Below are 27,582 nucleotides of genomic sequence, written 5' to 3' on the forward strand. Positions count from 1 at the left end.
CAACAAAGTCATACATTAGAGATATTATCCCTGGAGAGTTCACAAAAATTGCTTTTTCACAGACTGCTGGAAAGGCAGCAAGACACCATAATTTCTTTCCTCACAGGTAGTGAGATTAAAGATTAATGTCTGCCATCCTCAACAGCACTCTTGCATATGCCTGATTCAAGTGCTAAATGACCACCATGGTGATGGCATTACTCACTGTGTTACTGGATCTTCACTGGCATTGTTTCAAGACTATTTCTTGTGAATTTTAAAACCAGTGTAAGCAACCTGGCTGAGAAACTTTGTCTTTTTTGTCTGCCTCTATGTTGTTTCTTTGGGTGGGTACCAAAATAAACTAAGGACAGCAAGTAAAAGGTGGCCAGTGGACAAAAAGTGATACTACATAAAATAGATGCCAAATGCAAACTCTATTGAAGAAAAATGCCCAACAGCAAGGTACCTGAACTTCTGCCATCAGCTTCTGTTGATTGAAAATGGGAACAGATCTTGAGTAGGCAATCAAACCAAAACAGTCATTTACTCTATAATGACAGTGTCTTTACTTAAGGCTGCTGGTAGGAAAATCTCACTGTGCTTATCATAAAAAGAGAACTGTTTTAGAGATACCAGTCTGCCAAATATTTGATCTGGGTTAAGTAACAGTTGAAATTCAGGAGATGTTGTAGGAACATTAGACTTGGTGCTAATTCATGTGTACATACATATAAATAGACATACATACATATATATTTATCTATCTATCTACACACACACACACACACACACACACATATATATATATATATATATATATATATATATATATATATATATATATAGTTTATTATTTCAGAAAACATTTTTTTTTTTATAAATTATGCTCTTATCTTTCTATTCATCAAAAAAATCTGTTCAAATGTATCATGATTTACACAAAAACAATAAGCGTGCACAACTGTTTTCAATGCAGAAGATCTTGGGATGCTTAAGACTGGAGCAATGACTGCTGAAAATGACATTTTAAAATATTCTAAAAAAGTTATTTTAATTGGTAATAAGATTTCACGATTTATTGTTTTACTGTGTTTTGATCAAATAAATGCAGCCTGGGACTTACTGTGTCCATTTAACTTAAATTCTGGTCTTCTGCCTGTAGAAGCACTATTTTAGATGCTGTTTCATATAGAATGTAGTAAACATCTCCATGTTCCTCCACCTTACAAGAATTACCCCTATAAACCAGTAATTACCTGTTTTATTGCAAATGACAGACTGTACCCTGCTTATCTATTAGTACCCTTCTTATCCAGGGACTTATTATGCGAAAACAGCCATAGCGTATTTGGCAGACCTAATAAAACTGTAGTTCACAGTCCCTATTGTAACAGCACTGATACCTATTATATAACTATTCTGTGCCTAGTTAAGCGTATGCAGATTCTCAGTCCCTGAACTGAGAATTAGTGGTCTGCAGGAGCATCTCAACTCTCTGTCAGGACAGACCCAGTCGACTGTGCACAGATCAGTGGCACCTGGCAGTGGAGCAGAGCTGTGACAGGCACGGAATAAAACACAAACACAGTGCAGTGCAGGCCAAGCATGCCCAGAGCTCTCTGTCTCCCCTTGGTCCCAAGAGGAAGAAGAATGCTGAGTAAGCTCGGTGTGGGGGTGTGTATGTGTAGAAACACTGCAGTGCTGCAAGGAAAGACTTTCAACCCAGAGTGGACGGGGCAGGGATATAATTTCAGATGAAGCAAAACAAAGTCTTAATACAGCACTACATGACCAGATTTATAAAAGTGAAACACACACATTACAGGTCAAAGGTTTGTAATAATTATTCTCTTATGCTTACTAAGGCTGTTACACAGTATTTATAAGCCTTCTTTTACACAAACACACACACATAATATATATCTCTATATATATACACAGTATATTTTAGGGGTGAAACAATGTACGTTTTATATTTATATTTGTCTTCACCAAAAAATATTTGGTATGAGTCCTTCGGTTCAGTACAAAGACGGTTAAGAAACAAAGTCTCATGTTTCAAAATGTTTTTCTTTTTTTCAGGAAATTCAAACAATAAATACCGTTCTGACGCTCTTTGATGTGGTGTGACAGATTGATGTATAAAAATGCCTCAGTTCAAACGACCACTAGTTTCCCACCAGTATTATGATGAAAAAATGTGTGGAAATTAATCAACATTAATGCATAGATGCAGACACTTCTGCACATGATAACACAATTTGAATCATCACTCTTGAAATATCTTGTTTACACTGAATTTTATTAAAAATTCATTCCTCCATTTCCATCCCTCACCCCACACTGCTCTGTGTCGTTACCCAAATCTACAGGGCTGAATGTCACCGACAGGTTCACACTCACACTATCACTTTCATTTGCCCTGTCCTTCTCTCTCTCTGACCCACTAACTCTCCAAGCCGCCCCCCATCTCTCTCGCTCTCTACCACTTATGTTTTCTCTCTCTCAGCCTCTGTAACAAACACTCCGTTTTTTTATTTAGACATATATGCATACAAAGAAATCCTTATCTCTCAGTTGCTAGTTACACTCTCTGATAATATGCGTAAATTCTCCATATTCTGATTCAATACCAAATGGATATGTGTAAACCCTGTAGTTTTAGTGGACTTGATTTATACATTAGTGGTTGGTTTTGACCATTTATTTTGTTAGGTAACCATGCCCAACAGAGCTTGAAAGCATAGCAATCTTATGAACTAATTCGGTGGTAAACGCTGGTATGAGCAGACAAGGGGCACATTTAATCAGATCCACATAATACAAATACAAAACATCATATCTATGTTTTTCAGACAGCACTGCTGACATCTTAAGACTATGTGGTTACAGTAAACGTGTTACATTAATTTGATGTGGATATTTTTTTTCTTTACCACTGTGACAATCCTGAACGGTACATTTCTATTGATTTTTTTAAGTAACAGAATACATCAGGGAATAAATCAGAGAGACTGTTTATGGAAAGAGACTTAGAATGGCAGCTATGATTCATAAAACATACAATCCATACCTGTAAATTTTAAATGAACCTTCAATAACTTAATGTTTTAACTGGGTTAAATTTTCGAAACAATGAAAATAGTTCTGGTTGCCATTTTGCAGCACTGTGCTGTGTTGAGCTGTAACACAAGAGTCCCTGATGATCTTAGAACAGCCATCCAAAACAGACACTGTTCGCATGAAACACTGTTGCGCCATCTGATGGCCAAACAGAGAAACCATGCAATAAAAAGGAGAGCCAAGTGGTGTGTTCCTTGTTAGCAGGAAGAATCTAGAATCTGCTCCAAGGCCAGCGATAACTGGTGTATGTAACTTCAATATGTAAAGAATAGAAAATAAGAACAACTTTTACTGCAAGGCTTTTAAATAGTTTCAGTCATACATTTTTACTATGAATATATCAGACATTGTTAATCAGCAGTTAATGTATCCAATTCTTGTTAAAGCATGTTGGTAGAATTGCTCAGTTTTCTGAGATAAACAACATGAGGGGTTTTTTGTGCAGCGCTGCCTGTGGTGAAAGGCCTGTACTCAGCACGGCCGACAGACGCTGAGACATGGAGGAGACAAACTGCATGCCAGCACGTAGGCAGCAGCTCTCATCTCCTGCCTCTCCTAAACACATAATCAGTCTTACTTAATGTACCTCCTTCTCTGAGACGACAGAGAAACAGCCTTGAGACATGCATTAATCCCTAAGAAACTACAGCATAAAACACACTATGTTAGAATGTTATACTGTAAACTAATGTGCTGATGTCCATGAAAAATCTGCAGCTATGATGCGAAGGCATTTTGTAAGGTTGCCAGGATGTTGCTCTCAGGTTGCCAAGATGTTCTGGGTGGTTGCTAGCTGACCCCTAAATCTATACTATAATTTGGACATTTTATCACATTAACATTTTATGAATAAAATTCTTTGTAACCACTGTTTTCTTATTATAGAGAATAAAGAATAAAGTTAAGAATATTTAGTATTACCAAAAACTTTTCTTAAGAATGTGCTTTGTTCTTAAGAAGACAAATTTAAGAAGAATCCAAATTACTAAGGAATGTTCTTAAAAATCATTGTAAACAACCTTTCAAAGTTAGAATAACATTCAACTTAAACATAAATGTCTTAAATCCCCAAAGGTAAAATGATTATTGGGTTGTTAAAATTACTAGCATAACCTTAGCTACTATTACTTTTATTAGGGATGTGCACAAGTAATCTGAATGACAAAAATGATTGATAATGTAAACAATGATCAGGTGTTCTTATGTGTGAATACAGTAACAACTCTTCAGAATCAACTTAAGAGAAGGGGTAAAACGGCCTTTGCTGTAGCTCCCTCTAAGTAATGGAACAACCTACCACTTCATATCAGATCTGCTCCTACATTAAGTCGCTTTAAAATGCACTTCCTCTCTATAGCCTTTGCGAGTGTAGAAAGTTGAGTTTTATGTTTTTATGGTTTTGTATTGTTGTTTTATGATGTGATCTTTTCCTTACTAAAATGTTTTTTTAAATGTAATTTATTAATAAGATTCGGGAGGAGCGTGTCAGATACTTAGCCTAACCAACACAGGTGGACCATAATCAATGAATCAATCCCATAGTATAAATATCACTGACTTACTTCTATCCATTGATGGTTTATCAGCATCCCTCCTCCACCCCATCTCCTCACTTTAAGTTCACTTTATAAATAGATGGGGAGGGTGGGTACTCTAGGTTCGGGCCATTCCCGAGCCCGGACAGCACGCCAAATACGCATACCATACCTCAGCTAATTATATGTAAGCGTGAACTAGTGAATGTCTGTATGGCACTTTGCTGCAACTCCTTGTTGTTTGAATAGTGCTTTAGAAATAAATGAACTGAACTGAAATGAACTAACTGCTCCCTGGGTGTTGCAACATAAATAGCTGCCCACTGCTCTGGGTGTGTGTTCACTGCTGTGTGTGTGCATTTTGGATGGGTTAAATGCAGAGGATGAATTCTGAGTATGGGTCACTATACCTGGCTGTATGTCACGTCACTTAACAAGCAATGGTATTTCTACATTTTGAGCTCTAATAATACAAGGACTTTACTGTTCAGTCAGCTTAAACTCCAGGGACTTCTTCTGAATGTTTGATTGAATAGTACCTTGAAGTAATGAAAGTCCACCTCAAAACTGAAATGCTGACTCCTAATTGCTGTCCTGTCCAGCCGTTAGCTGGGCGTCAGCTGATTTTGCCACGTCTACAACAAACAGCAAGAAAAACGGATATCATAGCCCAATGAAAATACATTTACTCATCTACTTGTGTGCACTTTTGGCCTATATAAAATGTTTTTCCTGTATTTACACTGTTTCCTGTAGTTTAAGGATTCATTTTTGCAGAGAAGAATGTATCCTTATTGTGTGTACAACCCATATATGGAGCTATGTAGAATAATTGTGAATAATGAACAGTAGAATGAGAGTAAGAAACTTATGTGCACTCTGTTTTTGATTTAGACACTTTTTAGACACTGCTCACACCCACCTAGCTCACATTTCTCTGTGCAAATACCTATAAATGGTGTCCAGCTCACCAATCTTGGCACAAAACTGATGTCGAATTTGTTGAGCTTGCAGGTAGTGATCTGATTTCTGTGCACAATAACACTGTCTTTCTTCATTGCTTTCTTGACTGCTGAGTTTGAAGAGGCTGTAGGAGTGGGAACGGTGCCCTGCTGAGAAGATAAAGCACCAACACTATAATAAAGACACAGTGGACGTGATGACACATCGACAATGGTGTGACTTTTAACAAAGGTTCAGCAGGGTTTCCCTGAGCATGGTTTTGATTCCAGCTCTTATGCTGTTTAAATTTTATATTTGAAATGACACATTCATTTTAAAATGAGAATTATTGTGTATAGTACTTGAGAAATATGTAGTGAAAAATAAAATATATATATAAAAAAAATTCACAAATCACCATCCCAAAACCCAGTCAAAAAAAAAACTATGTAAAAAAAAAACATGTTTAAATTCTACATAAGGATGCATATTGATATTGCACTGATACTGCCTTACTATGAGACACATCTGGTTGCAGAATAAATTCATCAAGGATAAAAATATGAATAGCACATTTATACACTAGCATCAGTGATCCTGTATATCAATGCCATGTGTCAGTATAAAGCCCAGGACTACAGAAGTACTGAAACAAATTTACTGAAGTACTGAAACACAATTTGTACAGTATATGAAAGGAAAAATAATATTAATCCCTGGCCTCATTGTATGTTTTAGGGTTTAACTAATACTGTAATGCATAGCTGAGTAAAATAGCTTCTCAATGAACAAAAAATGTAGGCAGGGGCTTGATTTAGTCAGGAATTGGTTGGCTTGTTAATAATTGTACATGTGAGTGTCAGTATGTCAAATAAATATGTTGAGTCACATATATACAGTAAACTTGTTCTACCTTTACCACTTGTTCCAACTAAGCTGCCACTAGTTTGCGGTGGACTCTGACATGATGTGGCTTCTTATTCTCCTTATGTCTGGGTAGCATATTATTCTTAGCCTGGATCGAATCCACCACCCTGAAGTCTGCATAAGCATGGGCAACGTCCAAGAAGTTTTGCTCTGCAATTAAAAGATTGAAAGTACCTGACTCAAATGACAGCAAAGCCAAAGCTGATCAATCTGAGAGATTTAATGCACTGTAAATCAGGGTGCTCATAAGAGTCCTCCAGCAAAGATGAGGTGGCATTGTGGGAATGACGTAAAAACAGTCTGCACTGAGATGGTTATGAAATCGGTAAGATTTTCATTGTTTGCACACTTAAATAGATTTATGATCTATCAAGATGTTGTATTTTAAGTTTTATTATAATAGTTCTTTGCTAGACAGGGAACTGTACCAATTTTATTTACTGGCTCCATTGAGGGTGGGCGGGTCTACAGAAGCTTCCGTCTCCAGTAGCAAATGTATGATGTCCAGCAACTCATCGCATGCATTCACATCAGCCCTGCGATGAGATTATCATACGGATATCATTTTTACAAATATACATATGCCAAATTAAATATAGGGATAGTGTACCCAAAACGTTTAATTATATCATAATTTACTCACTCTCATGTCATTCCAAACCTGTATGAACTTCTGTATGAACATTTAGGAAGATATTTCGAAGAATGTTGGTAAAGCGTTTCAATTCCCATTTATTTTCAAGTCAGTGGAAACCAAAACTGTTTGGTTACCAACATTTGTCAAATCATCTTCTTTCATATTGTGCAGAAAAAAAATCATACAGGTTTGGAATGACATTTGGGTGAGTAAATGATGACAGAATTTTCATTTTGGGGTGAATTATCTGTAGATTCTTATATGTAAACTAAACTTACACGTTATCAAGGAGGAACTTTACCACTTCGTAGTTCCCACTTGCACATGCAATATTGTAAATTGATAAATAAAATTGTGTATTCTACTTCTTGTAGAAGTGATCTTTAATATCTACAGGAATCTTTTAGCTGAGTGCAAACCTAAGAGACTCTATATCTCCTGTTTTAACACAGTAGTTCATATTGGTGAGCGTGATTTCAACAAGTACAACATGTTCCTCGATCAACATCCTTGTTGATCCTGGAACAACATTCCAATCAACCAATCAGAATTGAGATATAACTTTTCAAAAAATATCTGTTTTAGGCTTAAAATCAGGGTTAGGTGATTCTACACTCTTGTTAATCAGCTATCACTTCCCACTGATTTTAGGAATCAATTATGGGTAGGGTTAGGTTTAGGGGCAGAAATTGGGTTAAGTTTATATTTTTGGGCAATAATGTTGATCCAGGATCATCAAAAGATGTATATCCAGGAACATGTCTTACTTCGCAAAATCATGGCGACCAGTTCATATTTATGTATACATTTTCGGGCTCATCGATGTACCATGCTGTATCATCTTTGGTAGGGTGTCCTGGTCGATGGTCTCTGTCATATCTGTGGGTGTCTGTAGCATGTTGGTGACTTTCAATCATAAAATGTGGTGGCCCACCATCATCACACCTTTGATTAAGATCAGGCGGGACAGTGCAGATGGTCATGGGTGTATTGAACTTAGTCTGTTTTGTCTTACTTGCCCTTGTTGCCGCCTTCCTCTTAGGCCCATAAGAAGCCATAACATATGGCTTTGGAAGATATTTGAGATCCTTTTGGAAATTACTGATATTTATAAAGCCCTCTCTTCTCTTATCGAGAGAGAGCAGAAGAGGATGAATTTAGATATCTTCAAGAGGAGTGTGAAGGTCCCGAAGAACAAACACAAATGTTGCCTGGACATTTGCCATGCCTCTATTCCCATGTAGCCTTCTGATGCTTACTCAAAAGCATTTCTCAGTGCATTCTCATTTTCATGAGACCAGTTGTGACGTGTCAGATCTTATAGTTCATTGTGCCACCCGCTCCTCTGGAGAACTTTCCATGCAGTCGTTCAGCCTTCTTGAGCTCTTTTCCGGTGTCTTTGTGCCCATGCACAGTCCTTAGCGATCAGACGGGGAAGCAGACCTTCTTGGTTCTTCAGTTTGGGATTGCATCCTAAAGTAGGAATAGGAATCTTCAAGTGATCCGATATAATATTTAAAATCAAGTTCAGCTTGATCACATCAAGAAGCATGACTGTTTTATGTAGGGCTGCAGGATTTGGTGAAAAATCTAAGTGAGATAATATTACTATTTTATATTTTTTCTATAAAATAAGTAAAATCAAGTATTTAAGAAAAATTATAAATAACAACCATAACATTTCAATAATAATATTTATGGCTGTGTTAATTTATAAACAAAAAAATAATAAGATAAGAAGTAATAAGAAGTGGGACCTTAAAGCTTGTTGGCAACAGAAAGTTTCTCTCATTCTGAGTTTAAATTATCATAATTAATAAAATGAATAACTAAAGTAAAAAAAAAAAAAACACAACAAAATCAAAAAGCATAGTGACTTATATCCTATTTTGTTGTTTTCAGGTATATTCGGATGTTTTACTATTGATATCCTTTTTGTCATTGAGAATTTACAGCAATCTTCTTTTAAAAATAGTAACAAGCAGCCATTCTCTGCAGGTTTAATGATTCTGATTGGCTGAAAATAAATTGATGTACCTCTTTGAGCTAGAAACCTGCAACAATCTGTGCAACCAGCAGAGGCAGCAAAGTGTATCCCCCTCTGATGTTACCACTCCAGAGTCTGCTTCACATACATTTGTAGCCCGTCTCAGGGAAAGAGGCTTTAAATATACCATTAGCAATTATACAACATTTGCAAACCTGATTTGTAGCATTGAGGTCTGCTCCTCTCTCTAGGATGCTGAGGCACGTTCTGTAATTAGATTAATAATTAGATAGACCGCATACAGAAAATCTCCAAAATGGCAGTATGCTGCCAGTCATTGATGATCACTGTTGACTTTGTGGTTGCTGTAAAAAAGTCTTATGAAGGATAATTGTTGGTGAGGCGTCAAATACTGGAAGCTTCATTAATACCTAAACCTCGAGAGAAAGAGAAATATTGTATATTGATAAATAAAATTGTGTATTCACAGATAAAGTCTACACTGATATTGACCTTGGCACTGACAAAACATGTTAACAGTTGCATGCAAATTTTTATGGACAGCAATGGATAAAAAATGGCAGTAGTATTAACTATATTATACATTTAATAAATAAAAAAAAAATACCTTTCCCTTCTTTGTCTACAAGTTTCATGTCTGCATTGTTCTTGACCAGAAGAGACATGATACCATTATATCCAAGCTCTGCGGCCAGCATCAGGGGTGTAGGCCCTAAGTGACATCTATTACAAATAGAGGATTCCTCGTGCCATGTTCATGGGATATGGTTCACTCACCATTAAATCATTCATAATTTTAATATGTTATCACTTTAATCTGCGCTCAATTATTCTGAAGAAGTGGGTATGATTAAACCAGATTCAACAAGAAAACGTGGAAAAGATATAAAGCCATCCACTAGATGGCGAGAATTCAACATAAGTAGATTGTCCCGCGCTTTTTAGCCAATGAGAGAACTGTTTTGGGATTGGCTAGTCAGTAGTGTGTCTTTTGAAGGGTGGGGTTGCAACTGCTTAACAACACACAGACAATTAGAAAACACAAAATAAATGTGTGAAAAATATTTTAATTAAAATAGCATTGCAAATATACTTTATATCCAATATATAACATTCAGCTTTGAAGAAGTTGTGTCTGTGTAAAAATGTTTGTGCTGAAAATAATCTGAGGACTGTGGATTGCATAGCAGTCAGATACACTTTGTTTGCTTAATTATAATACTGTTTTGTAATGCCTGTAGTGAGAAAAAAAATGAAATGGCTCAGGTTATGCCTGTGCAGTTTATATAAACTAGTCCCAATTGCAAATTGAGCAAATCGGCTGTCTTACTGCAAAATGAAACATTCAGAAGTAATAAAGACCTTTTAAGGAAATTCCTCTCTTTTGAGCGATACAATTAACTGAATGGTCAAAGTTTGATCTCACAATACTAGACTCAGTGCAAAGTCCTTTTAAATCCATTTGTATTAAAGAAAACATTAGGCACAGACCACCAAGACAGCTAAGGTCACACAAATACATGTTTGGCAAAGATACAGATTCTGAGCTGTAAGTCTCTTTAGAGGACATCTGCGGTACAAAGAGACAAAATAAAAAATCCATTGACAAAAAAACAAAAAAGATAACCAGGATGTAATCTTTTCTGCATCTAGCACAAACAGCTTTCATAATTTTCTTTGGAAGAGTCACCAGAGAATGGGTTACAGAAGATTGCTGAACTATAGCCTCTGGCATGTATAAAAATGTCTCTCTCTGCACAGCCTGCTTTATTTAAATTCATCCTTTTATAGTTACTTTTCCAAATTTGGAGATTAAGAGAAGAAATGTGTTGCAAGAATAACACAGGGAGGAAATGAAAAAAAAATCATGTGTAATATTTTTTGTATCCATCCTTAAAAAAACCCTGAATGGAGCTCTTGAGGGGGAAACCTTTTTTTAAATGAAACCACACCAACAGTACACATGAAACTATATTTTCTCATGGCCTCAGGATTCCTTCTTCTTGAGGTGTATTTTAGTGAAGCTTGAAAGTTAGAATGGGATAATGGTATATGCAATGCTTCAGAAAAAGAAATTACATTATGCTTGTCACATTCACATACAACATATTTGCCATGTGTATATGGTCTAATTTTCTAGGTTTAGCTTGGATTTCTCCTGTCTTTTCTTAGTTGCTGGCAAGATTTGTTATCTTACACAACATGATGCTGAAATATTATCAGGCAAAATTATTCTCATGTCAGTAAATGGCAATCTCCATTCTAATAAAATTATTTATCAGTAATGTTTACTGGGGCATATGGGTATTTCAAGGGTCTAGCGATGCACTGCTACCACACAGTATCTTTATACATTCAGATAACTACTATCATAAAGGTTTGTAGGGTCAGATCAAATGAAGATTGTGTTAGGTTATTAGATAATTATGTGTCCAGTCATTCTGATCTCTTCTGGGGCAACAAGTGAAATGGATGTGCTAGTTTTTTAGAAAGATCTTAGCCAGCCAAAAATTGCATTTTAATATAAACAAACATTGCTGCTCACAAACATTAGATGAAAATAAATGATTGCTAACATAAATGTAAAAAAACGTAACCATATAAAAATTCTGTGCATTTTTCTGATAATAGAGAAAAATATATCCATCTTGTTTCCTTATGGCCTGTTATAAAAGAAACCTGCATATCATTTCTATCTTAAACGTTATTCAACACTGAATATGTAAAATTTTTTACATCTGACATTGTCCTCAAAAAGAGTCTCAGATGGGTCTTACAATCTCACGTCTGTTTCCTCATAGAGCAACATTCCACTGAAGATTGTAAGGGGCTCCATAGAATGGGCAAGTTTACCTGTGACCAGGTCAATGCAGACAGTATCTCCCTCCTGCAGAGGAAGTATGATGTTGAAGATAACCAGAGAGCCAGGAGTGTGCTGTGCCTCTGCCATGGGTTTCTCAAGACCCTCGGGCTGATAGCCTGCTGAATCTCCACGGGCAATTCCATAATTGGATTTAGACAAGACTGCCTCAATCTTGACATTCTTGTGTCCTGTCAGGACTGCACTGAAGAAGTATCGCCCATTTACAGGGGCAGTGAACATACCTGTCAAAATACATTTAGTGAGCGAATTTATGATTATGACAGTTCTTAATTCAAACACTATATGCTTGTTTTTAACCCTCTGGAGTCTAAGGGTATTTTTGGGGCCTGAAGAAGTTTTGTCATGCCCTGATATTTGTGCTTTTTTCCGTTTCTTATAAATATCTGAATGGGTAAAGTCTAATATCACTGTAATCAGCGCAAACTGGGCTATAATAATATGTGAAATGCATGTATGTACATGATTGTATTTTTGAGAAAAAAAATGTTTTGCATGGTTAGTGAAAAACTAAAAATGTTAAATCACTTGAATAAGGCAATAAAACACATACATAACATTGGTTCCCGGGATTGTTGAGAACTGGAGCTTGTAGCCTAGAATTTTTCTTTCTAAATTATGTGAAAATCATCTTGTTTACTCATTCACAGAAAACAATATATTGATTTAAATTTTCTAAGACACTTTTTGTTGGTAAAAGTCATATGCGAGTAGGCGTCAACTATCATGAATATCATTGTGATTTACACCTAAGACGACAAAGGCCTGCATAATGAGCTGCATAATGAGCCTCTCATTCAACTGTGCCACTGTGAGGGAGGACTTACAAGAAAGAATGTGAGAATAAAATAAAACTATATAATTTTATGTTTGTAGTTTATTAAGAATATATTTAATTATCCCACAACATAATTTAAGATCCACTTGAGCAGTTAAACAGTTTATTAGGGACAATCAAAGCTTACTTTCAAACTATTTTTTGGCATCCTTACTTCAGTCACACAATCCTTCAGAAATCCTTTTAAAAATCTTATTTTCTACCAAAAAAAAAAACATTTATTATCATCATCATCATTATTATTATTATTAATGTTGAAAAGATCTGAGAATATTTTTCAGGTTTTTTAGGGGGAATAAATTGAAAGAACTGCATTGTTTTTACATTTGTTAGAGTTATCTCTATTTGTCACATTTATATTATTTACATAAAGCTTTTGAATGGTATAGTATTGTATATTGTTATTGAAACTTCATAATGTTTCACTTGATTATACATTTAGTCAGGAATTATAGTTTGGAAAAAGTATTTGGAAAAAGTCTAACTAGTAAAATGTTTACACAGTGTTTTGTTATTATGTCTGTATCCAAAAAAAAGTAGACCCTTTACAGATTCGATTGATGTATTGCTCTTATCTGTACGATTAAAACTGAGAGTGTAATTTAAGTTCTTTTCAGGGGTAATCAGGAGAAAATGACTCAAAACGCATATATGCTTTAATCGACTTCAAAGGGTTAACATACATACCTGTCTTTGGATCGTAGGACTTTCTTTCATTGATAAAGACCTCATTGAAGACAATAGTGCCTGTATTGGGTTGCGGTCGTGTGAGTGCTGCTGAGAATGACAGTCTTGGGACGTTTGCATCCTCTCCAGGAGGTCCTGGTAAGCAGGAGAAGAACAGAGAAAAATATTTATTTGTAGAAATATAATTTTATTAGTAGAACTTTTTATGCAATAGTCATAGCAGTAGTAATAGAAGGAACACTGACCTTGTTCACCTCTGAGGCCTAAATAGAGACAAATTAGAACATGTATAGAGAAATATAAGTAATTTGATCACAAAGAATCCTGTTCTGGCAATGTTGTGAAAAATCTATACATTTATTTTTGAGTCTCATTTATTTACCTGGGGGGCCTGTTTGCCCCACTCTCCCTTGTGGTCCTTCTCTGCCTGGAGGTCCTTGTGGCCCAGGTGGTCCTTTGGATCCTTTCTCTCCTTGAGGACCAGGTGGTCCAGGCGGTCCTGTGCATTGGCCAAAAAGACATTACTTGGTTTTCCACATTCAAAAACAAAAAAAAAAATGATAGTTAAGGTATAATGTATCGAACTGTTTTTAGGTTTACAAATTCTTAACTCAAATTATATAATTAGTTTTTGTCTTGACATATGTAACATACCAATAAAGTCCTGTTCAGTGAAGCTCTGGAACTCCTTGAGAACATGTAGTATGGAAGAGTTGAGGTTGTTCATTTTGCCGTGAATGTTCTCTAAGTGAACATTCTCAATGCTGTCGATGGCCTCACCGTGAGAGATAACTGTGGAGTTTAGGTCATTAACACATGTCCAAAGCCCAGACACATGTTTGCTTAGGCCATCTTTGATTATCTGAAGGTTTAATGACAAGGAATCCAGTCTACCGCAGACATCCTCCATCTTCGAGAGCCTTTTATCAAGCCCTTCTCGAGAAAGTTTGCATTCTCCCATTTCAATCATCAAGTTGCTGTTAAAGCTACTGATGCCATCGAAACGCACTTTACTGTCTTCTTTGTGCTCGTTCAAATCATCCTGTATCTTATCTAACTCTGAGTAAATTCTTTCATTAGATGAGTCCAGATCAGAAATAGAGTTGCCATGTCCCTGTATGGTATTCCTGAGGCCTTTCAGAGTGTCATTGATGGAGTTGAACGTTTGGATTACCCCTGTGAGCTCACCCTGAATGGACTTGAGGTCTTTGCCAAGCTTGCGAGTGATGGTATTTTGATTATCTACGTTTCTCTGATGGTCAGCCATGCTGATATTGCATTGGCTTGTGCATTTCTCAACCTCTTCTTTCAGCTTGCCTACTTCCTCCTGGAGGTTTGAGCATACCTGCGAGCAAGCATACTCATCTGAATCTACCTTTCTGCGTAAATCTGTAAGTTCTCCCTGGAACGTGTTTAAAGCCTGGTTGGTTACGTTTCTTATTTTTCGGAGTTCTTCATCTATCGAATTGCATCTGTCACAATCTTGTAACATATTTTTAACATCGGTGATGATTTGGTTAAAGTGCTCTCCATTATGTCCTGTCAGATCCTTAATTTTTTGAACGTCATTGCTGAGATCTATAATACGATCCAATAAGGAGTCACCAGACACACTCAAATCCTTTAGTTTGGTGTCAAACCTCTTAATGTTCTCCTCGTTGGCAACGACCTTCCATTCCAGAGTTTTCACAGTATCTGCTGTCTCACTGCTTTTTGGACCACACGTCTCTTGGCACAAATTAATCGCTGACTTGAGCCCACTGTCGAGATCAGTTGTTTTGTTCCCCAAACTTTCCAGATCATTTTTGTGATCGTTAATGAAACGCTTCAAGTCTTGGACATCCATCTCCATGGCAGATAATCTATAACCATGATCGTTGTTTCGACTGAGGACAGAGTTCTTAATCTGGCCGATCTCTCGCTGGACAAACTCTTTAATACTTGCCTCAGTATGGGAACATTTTTGCTCGGTTTTTCTCACAGTCCCATTCAGTCTCTTCTCCAGTTCTCTAAGACGGCTGTTCAGTTTATCATCAAACGCTTTTCCCCGACTGCCATTGCCATTGCCTGATCCTCTCAACTCTTTCTCGAGACGTCCTCTAAGGATATCATATGTCTCTGCAGTTGAACTGACCTTTCTTTCAGTGGCACCAAGCCTCCTGTCCAGGTCGCTCAGGGAATCACAGCAACTCTGATAGTGTGATAGCTCCTTCTTGAGCAAATCTAAAGTTTGTTGGTGGTGTTGCTCCATCACACTAATGTGCTTCTCCAGCGCTCTGATTCTCTCTCGGTCTTCCTGCTGTTGCCTTTGAATGCTTTCCACTCCAGTTTGGCATGAAGAGCAGGACAGTGTCACCCGCCTTTCCAGTTCCCTCAGAATCTCTTCTTTAAGATTGCCATAGCGACTGTCTAACTCATTGCCAATTCCATTGCTGCCCTCAAGGTGGGTGTTGATGCTGGTGAGGGTTCTATCATGGACCTGTGTCATGTTGTCCAGCATGTCCAGCTTGTTCTGGATGCTGTGAATGGTCTCCCTCATGCCTGGCTGGGCAGCGTCGGCCAGATTGTTGCCGCCATTGATGCCTTCCCTTTGAGATTCCTCGTGTAATTTCTTATTCATGCTGTATAAGGTTGACTGGAGGTTGTGAAGTTGTTCCTCAAGTTGTCTAATCTTGTCACTGTCACTTCTCCCTATTAAAGGACATTGATTGCAGAAGTAATTACAGTTATTTGACATTTACTAATTTGAATTAAGACCAGTACCAGTCCAAAAGTTTGGACACATATATTTTAATCATACAGGTATGTCCAAACATTTGAGTGGAAGTGTATCTACAGGTATACTGTACCTATAAAACATTTTTTTTTATTTATGAAGAGAAAAAATACTGCAGAATTTAAAATATTCTCAAAATCACACCTTGTCAGATCAACTTGACTCACTTTATGAATTCTGGTGTTAAGGTGGTGCAACGCCATACCTTCTTCACCAGTAGTTCTGCCCCTGCCTTCACTGCAATCATCTCCTGAGTAGCCGTGACAGCACTTCCATTCCATCTCTGTGACCATTTTATAGGCAACCTTGTATCGTGGTTTTCTGTAAGTCCGATACCTGTGGTTTAAGATATGTCATCATACACAGTTCTAGTAAGAGCTAAAACTCTGAATATGATCTCTATGTATAGAGATATATTATTGTATTATATTATTTATATATATTATTATTTTTGCTTTGAAAATATTTTTTTTTTTTACAAAGGTGTACTTATTGCCACTTAAAGGGGTCATATTACGTTTTTTTTTAAAGATCATTGTCTTATGTATTTGGTGTAACAGAATATGTTGACACACTTTAATGTTCAAAAAATATAATTTTTCACATACTGTACATTATTGTATGCCCGACCTCTCTCATACATTTTGAACAGTCAATAGCAAATACTTAAATTAATAACATACTTCCAGCTGCTGATTCAGAAGCGCCAGATTATCGTAGCAAAGTCAGAATGACCTCCTCTCCTAGGTTCACGAAATGGTCATCCATAAAATGCATTGCTGTTCTGTTGTAAGTAATCTTAAAGATTCCTAAATGCATCTACTTTCTGAAAGCCAAATAAAGTGCTTTTGCTTTTGCCTAGATACACACAGCATCTCCCTGACATGGCTGCTTCAACTCTCACTATGGTTACTGAAACCACAACTTCTTTCTTTGCATGAATATTTAGATTGCTTTACGCAAATATTTCCACATAGTGACATAGATATGTGGAGGCGTATTTAAACGAGGCGTTTTAGGGGGGCGTGGTAGAGTCTGAACTTTTATAAAGAATATCTCTTTGGATTTGAGACTTTTTCTTTGCAACTTTACAGACCTTCTTTATGCACCAAGAGCTTGAAACACTCCAAAGAGAAAGGAAAAATCACATCATATGACCCCTTTAAAGTTGCTGGGTTTAACAAGAGAGTCCCTTATGGCACTTGTCAAGTAGGCAGATAGACACTATTCCTTTTCCGTTCATTTCCTTGGTTATGTATCACTTTTCAAAAGGACACAACTCTGCTGGGCAACAGTACAATAAAGGCCTGTTCTTCTTTTTCTTTGAGTTGTTGCTTCTGGGCATGTTTTTGTTATTTTATTCCGTCAAAGTTTTCAGTACATCATTAAAATCTTTACAAGTGTTTGCTTTGCTCTGGCAAGCCTCATGTGTGTCGATTGAACTTTCAAGTGCAGTTGTTGCTATTATTAGAACATTGTTTATACTCCATTCCTACTTGTGATGTGGCTTCTGTAGTTCATAGGGGACTAGTATTATGGCTTTCTTTGAAGGTATTGGATAAAACTGAGGTTTATTGAGACCTAAGAAAAAGGTCAGCTTCTTCTTGGACTTAAGACTGAAATATGTTCTCTAAAAAATGAGTAAAATAACAACATTACAAGTAACTTTCTGGTACATTAACATTAACGGATTTCTGTCTCAATTTCTCTTCCATCTCATTCCACACATAGTTCTGGTGGACATGCATCTAGCTGAGTGAGGGACATGTTCCAAACCTTTGCAGTTTGACACTGTCATAACAGCAGTGGTAGTCAAGATTAAATGAAATGCAATTTAGCTGTGTTTTTTTCTCATGGATACTTACAAAACCACATGGGAACATTGGCCCCAAGCACAGCGCTGGTATTCAGGTTTCACATACGTCTCCACTCCATCTTCCATTACACAGCTTACAGTCTTTGTTACTACGTAAGCACACCAGTTCCTGTTTTTGTACAAAGCATAGGCAAATTATAATTATTAAGGCTTCAATTCAAGTGGTCGAGGACTTCTGCCTTCACTCTAGACAGAGCTAAATTAAAAAGGTACCCTGTAATTAAAGTACAAATAATTGCCTTAAAAGACCAAAACTTACTTCCAGTGACACCCACAAAACCAAAACTTTCCTCCAATGACACCCACAAAGCATCACATAAATGCAACCTGTTTTCAAGGTCATGGCAGCATTATGCTCGGAACAAATAATTATATAAATAGTGTGATTTCAATGTCTTGGAGCAGCTAGGCTTGCAATAAATGCTGCGCCAGACAAACTCCAACTCTGCAATCACTGCTGGGCCACTTATGACATGCATTTGAAATTGCTTATGACAATGAGAATCTCAATTTTTAATCAAATATAAATCGAATTCATACTTGAAATTACACTATATTGTATATTTATATTGGCATTTATACTCCATTTATAAATCTGGCAAAAACAGAATAATAATACTAATAAAATAAAAGATTTTATTTTATTTTACAGTACAATAGTAATTTATTTCTTTATTCATTTGTTTAATCTTTATAATTTAAATGATAACCATAATTTGAATAATAATAGTAATAATGATACTAATACTGTATACTATTAGTAATAATACTTAACAATATTTCATGACTACCATCCAGTTTTTTTTTTTTTTCAGACAATTCTTTTTGTCACCTGGGTTTATTTGATGTTTATATCTTAAATGTACACTCATCCTGTGAGAGAATGAGAGGGATATCCCCATCCTGCTCAGAGATATACATCTACTCTGGGCACATAGTAGACAGTATTTGTAATAAGTACATTCATATAAAAATGTATAAAGATCCTTATTTTTCATGTGGAATTCTAGTGGGTCTTCATTTTAGAACACTTGGTGAGTTTAATGTAGTTTCCACAACACCTTGGAGTGCTGCATGATTTTAAAACTTCTGATTAAAGTGATAAATGATGCTGTTTTCTCAGGGAGCTTGTTTAGATGGGATGGAAACCGGGCTGAAATCCAATGCTTCTGGTTCATCACAATAACTCATTGAGTCTGGTTAAACATTCATTATCATGAGCATTGCTGAGACGGGAATGCCTCGATGCATCAGCTGCAAGTGCTCTCACACACACAAACAAATGGGGCCCAGACACTGAAAGTACACAAGTTCAACACGGACATCTTCACCACAGACAACCATGCATTTCAAATTCTACACCCATTCAATCTCAGATTAGGCAAGGTGCATCTATTCCTATCTGCCTAAATCTCTAAAATCTTACTTTTGATCATGCATTATTAATATAAAACGTTGTGTTTCTCTGTAAAATAGTGTGAAATATTTATGAGTGCACATGTATCCTGTGTATGTGAGTTTGGATCAAGGATGTGACACTACACAGTTCTTCACTAATAAGATCTGGATGGATTCATGGAGAGCTGAATGTGTGCAGAAGCATTAAATAGGACACACATATAAATAAATTGTGGTTTGGGGGATGTAACTAAAAGTATGATGGTGAATAGAACACTGAGTCCTTGTTTCGGCTTTATTCTGTGGGGGGAAAAACAAAGGACAAAGGCCTGGGTCCATGTATACAAATAGACACAAAAAAAGGAAAGTGGTTCTTGGCTTTATCAAACTTGAGAGAGGAAAAGTAAACTAAGATTTTGGAGTCACAATGGCCTCTTTGTCTCAAATGTACACAAATCCATGTTGATTTTGTACAAGATCACTCTTAAGGATTGGATATAATGTCCAGCATTCTTGTATCATGTATTTTTGCTCTCTGTCTAATTACCACACAATGGTTGTTCAGGATTGAATCAGTTGTTGGGGGAAGAACTTTCTGTGTGAACACTTCCAGTCATCTAATTGTCTTTGCATCACTAAGAAACTGCATCTGTCAGCTTTTTATTTTATAAAAGAATAAAATTCACTGCTTAGTCATATAAACAAGAAGACCCAGAACATCCAGCTTAAGGCAGCTGAATATAAACACTTCCCTTGACAGGGTAAAAATCCACAGAACCCAGTTTGGCAAGGAGTGAAGTATCACTTCAACATCTCAAGTAGAAACAGGACTTGGAGAAAAATAATAGCATGCACAGCAGCAGTAGGACAATGTATTGCTACGCTCAAAAGAGAAACCGTGAGTAGGCCTACAGGGCAATTGAGTTATCCATACAAACAAAGCTAAAATATATCTAAGCAAGCTGTTTAAAGGCAGATTAGTAGAAGTTTTCCTTTTTGTTTTAGGCCAACAGCGATAATATGTGTTATCTAAAACACATATCTGAAGATCTGCTATGATGGTTTTCTTCCACTAGCCTTACTTGCTGACTTACTTGCTGACTTGAATAAGACTGGCAGGCACATCATTAACCATATAAACCTACCATACAACCATAATACATATATTTTTTAGCAAGTATAAAAGGAATTTAATATAATTCTAAAATTTCCCTCTTCTAAAAACTTCCCTATTCAGTTAGTGAATCATGTGTATTTGTGCTGTGAAATCTTTACTGGTTTTAATAACCTAAACATCCACTTTAAGATCCAAAAACTTGTATTGCATTGCACTATACTGTATGTTTTGCCCTCCACAATAATCTTCAATCATAAAACTAGCATTTAAATTTCATATTAAGTCCTAATATTGCTAATATTGGGAGATAAAGGGTGACAACTACTATTTATATGCATTTTATAAATTTAATTTTTTAATTTGTCTGCTATACTATACTGTTATATAAGGATCTAATTGATTTACATTGCAAGTTATCAGTATTACGCCATATACATAACCAACTTTACCAAATGCATATTTTTCCTAGGTTTGGGCCTCTGAATAGTATTTAGTTGTTTGTTCCTCCTTGACTATGAGCTCCATTTGTTCCTATATCATACTATATGAGCATGTTGTATCAAATATAACACTGAAAGAAACAAGTTAAATAAACTGTTTTCATTAATATATATATATATATATTTTTAATTATTATTTGATATGTAAGGCTTTACAGGGTTAATGTGTGGAACCACAGGAATTCCTATCAAAAACCAAATACACTTTTACGTAGTTTAAAGACTGTCCAAAATATCTCCACACAAACATATTAGCTTTGGTTTGGTCAGTGACCCTACATTGCTTCCGTATCATATTTACTTGTTATATCCAATTTCTCAAATGTTTGCAATTATGGTTTAGATGTAAGAAAGTGTGTATTTCCTGTTTGAAATCTAAATGATTAAGATAAAAGCTGAGCTTAGCGAACTGTTTTGTGAAATGCTCACACATACTCCCGACAAGCAAACACTGTGCACATTTGCTGAGACCACTTACATATGTGTAAACACTTTACATCAAGAATGAAACTAACAAAGTTTCTGCAACATTATAACATTATAAGTTTTGTCATAGCAGGAACTACTTGGTGATGATTCCAGGCAATGCATCACAGTGAATAATATATATATATAGACAGTTAATAATAAAAGAAGTAGCTTCACAACTGCCATCAGCAAAAAAAAATATTTCTTTTAGTGGCAACCAATATGTTTGTTCTGTTGGATTGAAAACATCTGCACATACCAGCTGTTTATAATGAAAAATCTGGATTGCAAGTCATAGTACAACTCAATCAAAAAGTAGAAGGGCAGCTGATATAATCCAAGATATTGAACAAACAGGAAATACGGGACACACTGTGAAGGGGGATTTCAGCTACCACAAGTTGTCTTATATTTCACACATCTGTGAAAACAAAACAGAGTTCAAACAGACAGTCTTTAGTTGTTGTGCCAGCGGGGGCCAACACATTCTTTCCCAAACAGTGCAGTGCTGAACGTCTTTATTCCACTGGGCTGTGCTAGTGCCAGGATAAGTGCACTTAAGGTTTTCACAGTTTGGCCTCCATCCCGTTGCACATTCATTGACGTCTGCTCAGTAAAGCCAAAAAAGGGCAGACCTGTCCAACAGTAGCTCACTCACCCAGGGCAAGAGAATGCGATTTCATACTAGACTTAATGACTAGAAACTAGTAAACTCAGTACAGTATGACCTTATATTTGCTAAATCAGCAGCACAATCTCAATAATACAGGGATTTAGCAGTACTTTAACTCTGTGATCATTTAGATCCCAAAACAGCATCAATAGCCAGTATTAGAATACATATTTAAGAGTAATAATGAAATAATTAAATATATATATATATATATATATATATATATATATATATATATATATATATATATATATACATATATATATATATATGTAGTCTTAAGATAAGAGAAATATGTCTAAATCAGTTCATTTACAAAAAAAAAAAAAATGAATTTTTAGTTTACATGGCAAAATTTTCTTCAGTGTGTTATATTACTGACTGATGTTAATATGATGAAAATGATTAAATGATCAACTCTGACCTGTTGTTGCTAAACTGAACTTGCCTGTGTCTGCTGGTCACCTTAGATCCCGTCTGTGAAGCTGATACAGAATGACTCTCATCCACATGTTGAGTGTATCGTGACGCGTATGTTCCTGCTCCCCGGTTATCTCCAGGCAAAATCAGCACCAATACAGTCAATAAGTAAACTAAATATAGTGCCATGACTTACGAGTAAAAACAGATTTAGAAAAAAAACGATCCTTAGAAAAAGTACATCCAACAGCTTCAGCGTAGTAGAGTGCAGTACAGCCCCGCTAACTACTGATGTGTACTTCATACAGTTCTGAGTAAGTATGCACCTTTGTCATCTTTTCGCAAAGTGTCCATTGATTTTAAAAGATGCCTTCATTTTACCCATTACACGCGGTCAAACTCTAATGAGAAGCGTCCGTTTTTTTTTCTTTATCGTCTGCGTAGTCATAATGTGAAAACTGCCTTGAAATGATGCGGATCCAAAAATCCCGTTCTCTCTTCCCTTCCCCTCCTCTCTCTCTCTCTCTCTCTCTCTCCCTCTCCCTCTCTCTCTCTCTCTCTCTCTCTCTCTCTCTCTCTCCCAGGAAGGAAAAACGCATTAAATTATTGCCTTTGAGTATAATGTCTCGAATCATAACAGATTAATTTTTTTATTATTTATATATTATTTTATATGTGTATATATATATATATATATATATATATATATATATATATATATATATATATATATATATATATATATATATATATATATATATATATATAACACTGCAAACAGTCTTTTCTGTGGGCCGCAGGTATTGAAATAGCTATTCAGCAGTTATTTATTTATTTGTAAAGCTGATATTTACCAGTATTTTCAAATATTTGATGCCTAGACCAGAGGCGTCATGCCCATTAAAAGTGAGATTTCTGATTTCTGAGCCAAGTGGATTTTTCCAAAAGACAAAAAAATTTAATAAAAAATAGCCACAAAAATATTGTTTATATTTGATACAATCACACCGGTGTGATTAGATTGTTCAGTGCAGCACAGCAGAGAGCCAGACAAGTTTGTACAGCGCTGCATTATAACCAATCACACACGATTCTGTTGAGCATATGAATGAAATGGCCAATCAGAGACGTTCAGATGAGTCATGGCTGAAACGTGTGTTTTGTTCACTTGCCAGCTGACTGAATTATAAACAACAAAGTGCAGATGTGAGTACGAATGTATGTAACACTCATTTCACAGTGTAAACAGTTTCAGTGTTTTAAAAGGGAGTGCCTGAACTCTGGCTAAAGTTAAGTGAAAATGTTCTTTAAATACGTTTGCTATCTGTAAAATTAAAATGTTAGGAACTTACAATATTGTTATTAAATTCACACTAAATACAAAGTCAGACATATTAAAAATATTTTGACACCCATATCCGGTACTTAAATAAAAGTTGGGTTTTAATAGGTTGCATTACTCTACCTTACCCAAATCTGGTGCAAATATACATATATATATATATATTTAGGATGAAAGAAGAAAGCCAAGCTGTCCCATTTCTTACCTGGTCTTCACTGGACAGTTTCCTCAAGGTTGCTGGGATAGCACCACATATAATTGCTTTCATCTCAAAACAATGCAGATGGGAGGATACAGTCTGCTAAGAGACATGATCTAACCTAACCTACCCTAACTATTAAAGATCGTTTCAGTCCACTGGACCAGAATAACAGCCTCAGCAAATTTTTGTCTTTAGCATCTATCAAAGTCAGGGTTTGTCTGGAGAGTCATGTAAGTCGATGACTTGTAGGTGTTTCAGTTATGACGGTGTTAATTTAAGAACCCAGGCAGACAGCAGTTCAAGGTTAGTTTGAGTGAGGTCTTTCTCCTTGGCCAGACATGAGGAAAAAGTGTGTGAATGTACGCGTTGTGTGTTTTGAACTCCCATCCACAGTTTGATCTCTGTACTTTGTAAAAGTATTTGATTTTTACCAAACTTTGTTGCGTCAAATCTCTCTTTATCCAACTCTGTCTACCACAAGCTGGAGGCAAATTTGATATTTTTCTGAATTATGTTAATATTCATTACATTTTAATGTCATTCAACCTCAAGACAGAATTTTCCAGTTTCTATTTGACTGTAGTCTGCATTACAAACTCAGATCTGACTTTAAAATAGTTTTAGACTTGTTAGCCAACACTGGATCTTCCCGACTCTCATTTTGAAACTGAAAGCACTGTTAAATCCCTGGACTTTGTACAACAGATTAAAATTCCTGAGGGGGCTTTTTTTTTTGCAATCAGTGGATAAAAACTGTGGTACACAATATGTAACAAACTGGGGAGTGCTGTGGTGGTCACATTCTTCTCAGGGATTCACTTCAGAGATTTATGAGAAATGCTAAAGACACGGGTTATGGTCAATTTAGAAACTTTTTCAATGTTAAAGGGATAGTCCACCGAAAAATGAAAAATTTGCTCCCCCTCATATTAATCTAAACTTGTATAAACATTTTTCTGCGGACCACAAAAGAAGATATTTCGAAGAATGTTGAAAGTAAAATGGTTTAAGGTCCCATTGACGTGGGACACTATGGAAGTCAATGTGAACCAAAACTGTTTGGTTACCAACATTCTTGAAAATATCTACTTTTTTGTTCCACAGAATAAAGAAGCAACATTTTATTTTAAGGTTAGGGTTATTATTAAGAAGCAGCAAAGGGAAAAACTCTTAGTGAATATGTGTTCCCTGTTCTAAAGTGTTACCAAGAAAGAAAGTCATACTGGTTCAGAATGACATGAGGATGAATACATTTTTGTTTTTTGGGTGGGGGGGGGGTATGTGGTAGAGCTATCCCTTGTTGACATGTATTTTCCACCCCGTCCTTTGAACAGGAGTTTGTATTCAATTAAGTCTTATGGGGAAAAAGTTGAACCAAAATGTGAAAACCTGTCATTATTTAATCACTCAGAGCTTTCAAATTCTATTACATTTCATGTGATAGTTTTATGTGAAAACTGAAATTTAATTCAAAACAAATACATATTTCATTCCTTGTGAGCTGTGAACTGGAGATTGCAAATGAATCTGATCAGTTCATCATTTTTGAACAAAAATTTAACTCACCCATTAATCAATTCTAGCAAATTCTACACAGAAGCCTTTTTTCCCTGAATTTTTTCTGAAGTTCAAGCATGTTTACATTCTTTCTGTCATGACCTGCCATTCTAACACCAGTGGGTCATGCCGTTTTGTTTGGTTTAGCTGTGTGTGTGTGTGTGTGTGTGTGTTCTCTTTATGATGTTATTTTACACTTAGAAACACCCTGAGAATGCCAGTGATTGCCACCCACCTCCAATATATGTTTTACAAGATCACAGGAGTTGCACCAATTAAAAAAACCCAAATTCAACCTCATGTTCATGGCTGGTGAGTTTAATAGGAGTCATCGAGAGGCATTAAACTCCAGTGCACTGCTCTGTGTTCTGCCTCCAGCATGCCGCTATAGTCCCTACACACATTCCAGATGTTAACATAAATACATTCAATCAACCTCAGTGACAGCTGCACTCCCGTAAAAACATGGTCCCATTAAAACCAGTCTATGGGATTTGATTTGTCATTGTGTCTGTCTTTAACTAGAAAGGATTTTGACTGTGTCATGACATTGCTGTTCACTTCCTCAGACACAGGATTATCCTCAACTCATGATTTAAGTGTGTAAGTAGCCTTAAGTGTTTCTTAAACACAGCTAACATATATGATACTTAGGCTTTTAAAAATGTCTTTCATGGCTGACCATGACACATACTGTGGAATATGAACCATAATTACTTATGTGACAACCCAATGGAAGACTGCATAAGCCTATACACATATTTTCACTCATTTAAAGCCAATTTTTTCAAATATATATATATATATATATATATATATATATATATATATATATATATATATATATATATATATATTTTTTTTTTTTTTTTTTTTGGTAAACCTTATACCAACTCTGACAGTGTGTTACTGTGTTATGTGGGACTTAGTAGGTCAATTAGAATCAATAAAATGCAATTTTCCTTTTTGTATTATACATAAATATTAAATGTTATTAAATAAATCAAAAACGAACATACATAATAAAATTGACAGGAGACATAGATCAGTGCTATAGCAGCAAACTATTGGAATTTTTAAATGTTTTCAAACCAAAGTTTAAAAAATATGACTCACTTGATTAAATCACATAATGTGTAGATTTAGAAAATAGCTCCGAACCCCTGAAACAAATGTTTTATAAATGTGTCAGAGCTTCATGAAGCGATGTTTTAATAACTAATTAAAATAGCTTCACAGTAGTAGTAAAAATGGCCTCATGGCCATCTTTTCTGGTGGGCTGCTAATGGACAGTAACTAAGTAGGCTATCTTCACTTTGTTGCTGTAGCTGTAGGCCTACATTTTTAAAGTATACTATCTGTGCTTTACTGGAGCAGTTTATTTTGATTAACTTTTTACTTTTACTTTACTATCTTCCAGTACATAAGATCATACTTTTTACTCGCCAACATTTGATTAAACATATCGTTACTCCTCATTTTGAAATGAAGAAATCATTATGCACTCTGAGACACTATCGCGTGACCGATAAAGGGAAAAGCGTGACCGAAAAGTAAGTTACTAATGTCAGATTTAGGTCACAACTGTCAGTTGTTTGTGAACTAAATCTGATGTAAAGAGCGATCTGTTTTAGCTCACCAAAATACACGTCCACATCAATTTCTGTAAAAAAGAAAAAACACACTTTAAAAT

General features: G+C 35.9%; 1 protein-coding gene and 1 pseudogene across 3 annotated transcripts; both read right to left on the reverse strand.

Annotated features, from left to right (window-relative positions):
* Positions 1-5,245: 5,245 nt before the first annotated feature.
* Positions 5,246-10,724, reverse strand: LOC113062674 (ankyrin repeat and EF-hand domain-containing protein 1-like; annotated as a pseudogene).
* Positions 10,206-23,311, reverse strand: LOC113062881 (EMILIN-1-like). Of its 3 annotated transcripts, none has more exons than XM_026232925.1 (8): positions 22,793-23,311; positions 18,202-18,321; positions 16,542-16,672; positions 14,215-16,251; positions 13,943-14,059; positions 13,806-13,823; positions 13,561-13,695; positions 10,206-12,259 (listed from the first exon to the last, which is right to left on the reverse strand). In XM_026232925.1, exons 1-8 carry the CDS (start codon positions 22,975-22,977, stop codon positions 11,928-11,930), a joined length of 3,075 nt encoding a protein of 1,024 aa, XP_026088710.1. In that variant the 5' UTR covers positions 22,978-23,311; the 3' UTR covers positions 10,206-11,927. The 3 variants fall into 3 exon arrangements, with proteins under 3 accessions (XP_026088710.1, XP_026088711.1, XP_026088712.1); XM_026232926.1 differs by having other exon boundaries at positions 22,817-23,310; XM_026232927.1 differs by lacking the exon at positions 22,793-23,311 and adding an exon at positions 21,955-22,353.
* Positions 23,312-27,582: the final 4,271 nt, after the last annotated feature.

Source organism: Carassius auratus, chromosome 45 (genome assembly GCF_003368295.1).
Source record: "Carassius auratus strain Wakin chromosome 45, ASM336829v1, whole genome shotgun sequence".
NCBI lineage: Eukaryota > Metazoa > Chordata > Actinopteri > Cypriniformes > Cyprinidae > Carassius > Carassius auratus.